We start from the raw sequence: 9,974 nt of genomic DNA on the forward strand, positions 1-9,974 counted from the left end.
CATCTCCAACACGACTCGCAAAAAAGAAGGCAGCGGCAAGTTAAAACATTTCAGGCCCCTTGCAATCAATTTCAAAACATGTACTTAACACTCACGGATAAACGTAAAATAAAAAGGATGAGTAAAGCAGCGCAGTACACATAAAGCACAAGTACAAGTCTACCAAACAGATAATTGAACAAGTGAAAGAATCGGAAAAGGGACGTAAGCACCCTGGATCAAATGTTGAGCTTCAAGAGAGTACAGATTTCTATTTCCTCAAACAGATGAGTTCAAGAGTTAGCTTATAGTCATAACACAACCTGCTCGCTGACAGGAAATGATAAAAAATAAAAATAAAAAAAACAGTAACCTGTAGCTTACATGATGTGTGCCAGGCTGATTTCAAGAATTCAGAAAGGCTTTATTCTGAATGAAAGCCCCAACTGTCAAACTCAAGCCAAAATAAATACTCCCATTCGTACTACAGCGTTGCACTCTTCATTTGTGATTTCCAAAGGCAGAAGATCACAGCACAAAAAATGAATAATCCATTGGGACAAAGCTGGTGATCAAAGCCTAACAGCGCAGCTTGATATCAAGCTTGAGACCAGCGTTTCAAGATTTTCACCAAAAAAAAAAAAATCATCATTCACCTTACAAAGCTGAATGTTTAGCAAAAGCAGCTACCCCCCCTAACTCTCCCAAACGTTTTTTTCCCCCAAATATTTCAATGAATGAAAACCTTTTAAAACTGTTAAATCCACTTCTAACTCCTTTGTTTAACTACCGGTACGTCCTTGTTTTTACACACTGTCAAAAACAGAGAGGAAAACCGATGAGGCAAAGTGCGAGACAATCTAGAGAACTACACATTAGGTACACCCGGGCAAGTTAAAGACCCTGTAAAGCGAATGTCAAGGGTTTTTTTTTTTCTCTAAATGCTTTATCCACATTTCAAAATAATTGCTGAAAACATGTGCAAAGTTTGAGAACTATGTAGTACTCAGTCATGGAGCTACAGTGTTTGTTTTTTTTTAAATAATTTCAGTTTTCCAGATTTTTTTGGTGGGTGTGGCTAACACAGTACGGCCTCCTTTCGATCATGAGTTGAAATTGAGCGCCTTGGTTCGCATCAGCGATTAACTGGCGTAATTGCAATGTGAAGTTATCTATGCCTGAACCCTAAAAAAATACATCCTCTCTTTGGATAATCCGTCGGTGTGGCAACTTTAGAGTGCCCCGTTGTTGGCAGTGAGTGCGCACTCGTTATGGAGAGAAGGCGGAAGTGTGAGAGACAAGAAAGAAATACATCCGATGTAACAGTCAGTGTGTCGACGAGGTTTTATGCTGGTGTGTGTGCTTTAGAGCGCCTTGTTGTCATGGTGTGGAAAAGCCCTACCATGACACACGTTTTCCAGATCAAGCAGTTGTATTTGACTGACAAAAAAAACAAAACAAAAACAGTTGAGTGATATGTGGTTTCAGCGCACTCTGCGAACGCATCCGCCTGCTGTTTCCCATTTTTGCGAACTCGACAATGTTTATAATCATTCAAATTCAGCAGTTTGTTAACATTCTTATCTGTGGTGTGAAATTTGCAAGACATATTTTCACTTTACAGGGACTTTAAGGAGAACAAGTTCATGAACTATTCCAAAAATTCTGCTTTTGCAAGATAATGCTCAGTTTTGATGGATACGGTCAGCGAGGTATTCATTTAACAGTATGCTCGTATTTTGATTGTAGTTTTCAGTGGTGAAAAAATGCACTGCGTCATACTGACAGTGGAAATTTTGCGGTAAGCAAAGGACTGACTACGCTGGGCAAACCTCCCTGACTGGGAAAATCAAACGTGAACATTAATTTGTGAGGATAGGCAGAATATTTTCATCCATCTCTTGTATTCACTCATTTAACTCATTCACTCCCAAAGACGTTTTTAACCCTCGTAGTCCACCGCTTGCGATAAATGTAAAATTATGTCTTTGAATCAAAGGCAAAGGCATTCGGAAAAACACGAGAGAGCTGAAACGTATGGGGGGGTTCTAAAATGGCTTAAATTTCATGACGTCACTGGCTGATAATTCTCAGGCATTGCAGCAATAATAAAAAAGGTTTTGATTCCGTAATCTTCACAATTTACATAATTTGCACCATAGAGACCCATTATAATTCATATTTTTGAATGCATCGTAAACCTAATGTGTAAACATGTATTTCACGCGATTTTTACGTCAATCGCTTTGTTTTTGCTTGGACAGATGCCACATTGTTGGGTTGAGGTCATTCCAATTACGCAACTTTTAGGTGGCGCCAGAGGATCGCAAATTAGTTTGCCTTTTTGCAGGAGGCTTCAAACCAATGCATTTTACATGAACACGTCCGGTCGGGATGGTTAGTAGGGCTTGGTTGGGACCTTTTTTTTTTCCTTTTGCAAAAAATAAAGAAAAAAAATCCCGAAGAACTAATAAAAACTATATATGAATGGATAGCACAGATGCCTCTGAACATTTTGAGTGTTTGAAAGAAAAAAAAGAATGTTTGTATAACACAAGATACATCATTACAAAAATTGTAAAATGCGTAACTTAGGGTTTTTTTCATTTGAAGGACCCAAGGGTTAAACGTCTTTTCAGACTTGGTCCAGAATTGGCTGGTACTGAATGAGTTAATAATAATGTCATCAACAACTTTCCTGATGTCTGCAATTACAATGTTGCGAGGGGGAAAAAAACCGAGTTAAGTGTCCGTATCTATGTGGTTGTTTTTCGCCTGATCAGCATCCGCAAACTCGTAGGTGTCCTCTGCGATTTGTCCGGGTATTCGAAAATCAACAGGTAGAGGATGTGCGGGCTCAGACGCTTGAGACGGAGCCAAGGGGCGGCAGGCCTCCGCCTTCGGACTGGAGGTGCTGTGCGAGTTCTGAGGTTCCAAGTTGCAGGCGGTGCCCTGAAGAAACTGGAGGAAATTTTCCTCAATGGAGCCTTCGCGGCTCGGCAGCCTGTCCTCCACTTCGAGCCCCGCTCGACGAAACAGGCATGGTAGATGTTTGCCCAGCTCATCCCGAATCTGTCTATTGAGACAGCCGTAGAAGAAGGGGTTGGAGGTGAAGCAGAAGTAACCGATCCAGGTGACCGCCTCCTCCAGAGATGCCAATGCGGTCGGGGAGCTGGCAGCCAGGGCGGAATACAGGTGGAACGAAAAATAGGGCAGCCAACAACACAGAAATTGTCCGCCCACCGCCGCCAACACCGCCGCCGCCTTCCCCCCTCCAAACGGCCGGGCCGGCGTCTCCCTTCCGGTCCCGGTCTCCGTCCCAGAGCTGGTAACCATTGTGGACCGGCTACTGAGCGACTCCGATCTCTGGCGCCGCGGCGTGTCGGTCCAAGTGGGTAAAGGCCCGTGGTGCATCGCGGCTACTCGAGCGACTTTGAACATGTTGCAGTATACGACGAAAATGACCAGCAGCGGACAGAGGAAGTAAAGCAGCGTGAAGAGGATCATGAACGCCAAACGATTCGAGCCGCCCCCCGTCCAGTGCAGCGAGCAGCGCCTCTGACCCTGAGCCGGGGGAGATGAGACGTCTCCGCCTCCCCCACTACCCTCCAGAAGGGGAGTCCTCGCACCTTGGAGGATCCAGGCGAGCAGCGGCAAAGCGGACATGGCCAAAGCTTTGATCCATATCCCTACGAGCACTGACGCCACCAGGCCGACGGTCATCTTCACCTCGTAGCGCATGGGGTGGATGATATAATAATAGCGCTCCACGTTAATGACCGAGATGGAGAGGATGGCGGCGCTGACCAGGAACACGCTAAGGAAGAGGTAACTACGGCACAGGGCCTCCCCAAAGAAGGCCCGACTGGAGACCATGCCGAGGGGCATTAGCACCAAGGCGGCCAGCAGGTCCACCAAGCACAGGTGGAAGACGAAGGCAAACTTGTGGAGCTGCGGGACTTTGGCGATGACCGCCATGATGGCCACGTTGCCCACCACGGCGAGCAGATCCATGAACAGCATGGCCGCCAGGGCTAGCCACTGGGACGGAGGCCAGCCCTCAGCCAGAACGGAGGTAGACATGTTGGACAGGAGCTGCGGAGGCAGGAGGGAGGAGTTCCACGCTGGCTCCATCGGAGGGTGGGATGAGGCGGGCAGGCAGGGTCCCTCACCGGCCCATCACCCATGCTTCAAAGCCGGGAAGTACGGCCGCAGGACAGAGGCTTGGGAATTAGGTAGGGAGCCGCCCTGTCGTTGTGATGCTGGTCTGATGGTCGGGGAAGGTTTTAACAGTCTTTTTCATTTACAAAATCCTCACTTCTGCCCGATGTCACAAGCACCCATGAAGAAAGAGAACACAGTGAGCGGTGAGTTTGCTCCGTTCACTCTCTCTGCGATCATCCAAAGTCAATCCTCAGATGAACCGACGATGACAAGAGAACTCATTTGAATGTCTGAATGGCAGAAAGAATGAAGAACACGATCTCAGTTGAGTCACACATTTTCATTTGTTCACCCCCCCCCCCCCCCACCCCCCGCCCCTATACAGGAGGTACCCGAAAGGATGACCATGTATCAAAGGACACACAACTATATCGGTGGCTCTTGGACAAGAAATTGAAAATTCATGTGAAGCAATACCGTTGGACACTTTGGCTAAACACCCAAACCGCAGTACACAGTCCACATAAAAATCATAAAGATCCACTTTGAGAAGCTCTTGCAGTTGTGAAGTGTATGTGTGTGTGTGTGTTCAAACTTACATGCATACATATATAGGGAGCCTTATTTTATCTTTTATTTTTATTTTATTTTCATCCACTAAGAATTCTATGTACTAGCTAGCCACAATCTTACCACAATCCAATGACATATGTGTTAACAAGGCTGCCTGATCCCTGTAGTATTTCTAAGATCTTGATGTACTCGGTCAAGAACCAAATGATTAGGAACAGCTCGCAGTATTCTGTGCAATTCTTCACAGCCCTCTGTTGACTGCAGCCACAACAATAAACATTGTCAGAAATGAACATTGGCATGATGGTAAAGGCAGAATCTTTTGCTACGTCTCACGTATCGGATGTTCTTATCCAGTGCCTAATGAAGAGTGTGTACTCTGTGTATTGGAAGGACTTTCCATTGCATGCCCATACAATTCTGTTTCCAAACTCACGGAGCGCAAAGATGCATAGGGATAACCTGGATCTTTTCTGATTATGACACCGGGAATTAAATGAAGACTTAATCCTTGAATGGTTGCCTCCAGTTAGTACTTTGAGTCTAAATCAAACAACAGGGTGCCCCAATTCAGATTTACCCTCCTGCCAGGTTTAGTCATGTCTTACCACCCACTCATTTGTATGTTAATCATTAATACATTACACCCGATGTGTAAAGCAAGGCATTACCGGTACATTTCTCGCCGTACATTAAGTTGATTCTTTTCCTCCCTCGTCATTATAATATAAGAGGTGGGGTGGGGGGGGGGGCAGAGAGCATGATGTACCTGAATAAGAATATTTCCTCGCACTGCTGCTTTGGGGTTGAAGGATGAGAATGTGGTGTATCTTGGACTGAAGCAGCCTCATGCACCTGCGAGGAACGCGGCCCCCTTCACTCGTCTTCCCGGCCCTTGTTCTGCTTTCCGCATCCTGGTTGACTACAGACGTGGTTCCATCCAATAGATGCTGATGGGAATGCGTGCAAAGACACAGGGCAGGCAGCCCACTCTCCTCTCTTCCCCTCCTCTCCTCCTTCCCGTGGTTGCAGAAGAGGACCTCTGTGTCATTTCTCCACTGGGTCCTAGTGTATGTCGCGTTCATTTTGAACTGTTAGGAACACAGCACAGATATTACACGACGTCGTGAGTGCAAGTGGCTACAGTACTTGAGTTCCAAATTGAAGTATACCCCGAGGCGCTGCGATCAATCTTAATCGATCAAAAAGTTCCATTCATTTCAGTACAAATGTGAACAATTCTTTACAAAGAGGCTTCAAGGTGGTGAATTAATTGTCAAACTAAACATAAAACAAAGAGAATTACACGTTTTGAATTGCAAGGGCAACTTTGCCTTCGTCTAGCTTAATGCTAACACACAATGCTAAATGTCGTAGATGGGCAAATGAATGTCAATAGTTGTGGTATTGTAACCCTTTGATCGATGAGTATTTGAACAAAAACGCTCCATCAAAACATTTGAATTGCATTTTTTTTTCAAAAACCTTAACTGTGCCAAGCCATACAGTATATATTACATGACCACAATCGGAGTGTACCATTTCATTGCATGTTCCAACAACCCCACTAAAAATATATCCATCGATCCATTTTCCAAACCGCTTGATCCTCACTAGGGTCGCGGGGGGTGCTGGAGCCTATCCCAGCTGTCTTCGGGCAGTAGGCGGGGGACACCCTGAATCGGTTGCCAGCCAATCGCAGGGCACACAGAGACGAACAACCATCCACGCTCACACTCACACCTAGGGACAATTTAGAGCGTTCAATCAGCCTGCCACGCATGTTTTTGGAATGTGGGAGGAAACCGGAGCACCCGGAGAAAACCCACGCAGGCCCGGGGAGAACATCCAAACTCCACACAGGGAGGCCGCAGCTGGAATCGAACCCGGTACCTCCGCACTGTGAAGCCGACGTGCTAACCACTGGACTAACGGGCTAAAAATATATGGTTTGGCATATTCATTCATTCATTCATTCATCTTCTGAGCCGCTCGATCCTCACTAGGGTCGCGGGGGGTGCTGGAGCCTATCCCAGCTGTCTTCGGGCAGTAGGCGGGGGACACCCCAAATCGGTTGCCAGCCAATTGCAGGGCACACGGAAACGAACAACCATTCGCACTCACACTCACACCTAGGGACAATTTAGAGTGTTCAATCAGCCTGCCATGCATGTTTTTGGAATGTGGGAGGAAACCGGAGCACCCGGAGAAAACCCACGCAGGCCCGGGGAGAACATGCAAACTCCACACAGGGAGGCCGGAGCTGGAATTGAACCCGGTACCTCTGCACTGTGAAGCCGACGTGCTAACCACTGGTTTGGCATATATAGATTAAAATTACACTTTGCTATACATATGCAGATACATACAGATTCCAATACAATAAAAATTGTACTCTTAGTGTGTTGTTCACATATGCAGAATTGGAGGGGAAAAAATGCACATTTTTTTGACAGTGGCGTTAATGTGAACAGTCCTATATTTGTACTCCTGCATGTTGAAATCCTTCCTTTTCTCACTATCTTCCATGTTTGTTTATTATTGTCACTCAATAGTGATTTGAGCAGTTTCATGGATCACTGCAGCCTCCGCCACAAGATTTAGAGAGAAGGTTTGGGAAGTGATGAGGCCAGCCTTCAGCCCCCATCATCTTAGCTTCTCAAAGTGGGGCTCCTGTTGCCACGGTGATCCTTTCCATACACTGTACAGTCCATCTCATTGCTGTCTACGGAAGGACAATGAAATCTGGACGATTATGGATACAACGAGACTCCTATCAACATATTTTTTTTTCCATTTTATTTGCATTTGTAAGGTTGCCCAACCATTTGCATTTAATGCCAATCACCCCCTCACACCTCCTTAACCATTCATGTAACACCTCACGTGCACTGACTGATTAAATTAAATTGCTAATAGACAGATTTGAATAATGTCAGAATGACAACTCAGCTCAATAGGTTTAGCAATGTTCTGCTAAGCTATTGTGACAGATCGGACTGGATTTGATGCTGTGTTTGATCCAGTCCTAGTTAGACGATCTCGAGGCGAGAAACAGACATGGGCAACCCCATTTTAGCTAGCTACTCCCACTTGACTGTCATTCACAAATTTAACGTCATTGCTGTTAGATTCTATATTTATGATTGGTTGAATGAGTCAGGAATGGAGTGAGTTAGCATATGTCCAGGCAGAATTCAACTTTTTCCTTCAGCATTTGCCTGAATGCGAGTTCGGTTGAGATGACAAGTGATGCTGCTTTGGTGTGGTTACAAAAGTATTGTGTGTTGTCTTAAGACACACTGCAACATATTGAGATTCACACATAAAGCATGCAGTATTGCCTCGAAAAAAAAAAACTCATTTCAAACTTTTTTTTTGCCAGGTTGCAGAGCTATGAGGGTTTTTTTTTCATAAATTGGTGAATAGGTGATTGTACTAAAGCACAAATATGCGGATGGGCGTCCACAATCAATAAAGGAGATGAAAAGTCCTTGCCAACATATTTTTTGTGGATATCTTTTAGCGGTCTGGGAATTGTGCTAACCATATTTCCTGACTACCGTAACAAAAAAAACATGTATTAATAACATCATTTAGTGAGAACATCAGAATAAATTACTCGACATGCACTTGGTTTTGTTAACCGAACAATTTCCAGACCAGTAGAAACAAAACAGCATTTAGTGTTTTGTTTTTGTTTTTTCAACATTCAACACTTTATAAAATGACTAATCAGTCGTACAAGTAACCCCACAGACACACACATGCACACTCAGCTCAGACAGCAGAAAACACAACATGCGGCATTAGAGTAGACTGTCATTACAATGGTTGTCATGGTATCAGGATGTCAGGTAATGATGAGGAAAGGAGGCGTCAACATACAGTACATGCTGTAAACGCAATATGTTAAACTGTGTGCCTTTCTTCATAAGTCATCAGGCGTTTGGAGTTAGATTTGAAGTTCAGTCAATGCTTTCTGGGAAAAACACGTTTCAAGAGTCAAACACAAGATGTTGAAAGCATGATCAGGCATGACGCAAAATTTTTGCATATTTTGAATCACTGCACCAGGACATCACTGCCCTTCCAAATTAACAGGGCAGTTACTTCAATATCAGTTGGCGTGCACGTTTTCATTTGAGCGAGCAAGTGTGTGCGTGGATGTGTGTGTGACCGCACGTGAGCGAGTGCGAGGGGTGCAATGTTGACTCATGACAAAAATAGCGGATTCCTCACTCGCCTGGGAGCACCTATCATTGTCATCGCAAATACAATGGTTTCCGTAGCAACCGTGAAAATAGACTCCACATTCACACTCGGAAATAGCAAAAGGACGGCGGCTCGAACCCCAGAGTGCCGCCACCACCGATCACTAGGAGAACCGATATCAGCTGCACTCACTTGTCAGCTCATTCCCATTGCAGCATTTAGTCAAACGGATTTATTGACGCCTACACAAACAGCCAGCCCTGATACGCCCTGAGTGGGATAATATTGACATGCCTGTTTGATGAAATCATTTTGCACCAAAGGAAACCTCGCGTGATAACTGTTGTTTATGATTTGATAAATGTAAAGCACGCACAAACACGACCGGGAGCCGTGTCACATAATAAAGGTTGTTGAAATGTAAACATGTGTTGCTGGAGATCGAGTAGAGCAATGTAAGTTGCCTTGGTGACTTTCTAGTGTGAAGGTTTGTAATGCAGCGAAACAGCTGAAAGGGTCACAAATGATACATGTGACGAATGACGCGCGGTTTATGATCCCCATTAATGTCATGACTTAACTAAACCGGAGAATGGCGTCATTGTATAACATAAAGTCACGTAAAATAAGATTCTCATTACTGATAACTTGATGTGTATGATAATTAAGCATTTGTTTCTGCCTAACAGGCTTATTGAATGATCTGTCGATTATCTAATGCTGTTCATTGATTTGTATTCTTGTGGTTCTTGTGGTTTAGACTACTTTGCTAAATGGCTTAATTTTTGTATTTTTATCAATCATATTATTATTATTCTTTGAGGTGAGCTTGAGTGACGTGAAAGTCACTTAAAAATGAAAACATAACTAATAAAACAACGAACTTCCCCAAACACGCCACATGGTGGCAGTGTTTCCTCTATACTGAACATAAAGCCGCCTACAAACCCATGCAGTCGTGATCGTCAGGGATTAAGACAAAATATGTTCAGTGTCTCATTATTCAAATGAATTTGAGATAATACTGATCAGTTTTGATCGAC

General features: G+C 44.5%; 1 protein-coding gene across 1 annotated transcript; it reads right to left on the reverse strand.

The window, feature by feature from the left end:
- Positions 1 to 2,665: 2,665 nt before the first annotated feature.
- LOC127608016 (G-protein coupled receptor 61-like) lies at positions 2,666 to 4,338 on the reverse strand. The gene has a single exon (XM_052076834.1). The coding sequence runs from the start codon at positions 4,111 to 4,113 to the stop codon at positions 2,722 to 2,724; it is 1,392 nt and encodes a 463-aa protein (XP_051932794.1). The 5' UTR covers positions 4,114 to 4,338; the 3' UTR covers positions 2,666 to 2,721.
- Between the last annotated feature and the right edge of the window lie 5,636 nt (positions 4,339 to 9,974).

This window comes from Hippocampus zosterae, chromosome 9, assembly GCF_025434085.1.
Source record: "Hippocampus zosterae strain Florida chromosome 9, ASM2543408v3, whole genome shotgun sequence".
Lineage (NCBI taxonomy): Eukaryota > Metazoa > Chordata > Actinopteri > Syngnathiformes > Syngnathidae > Hippocampus > Hippocampus zosterae.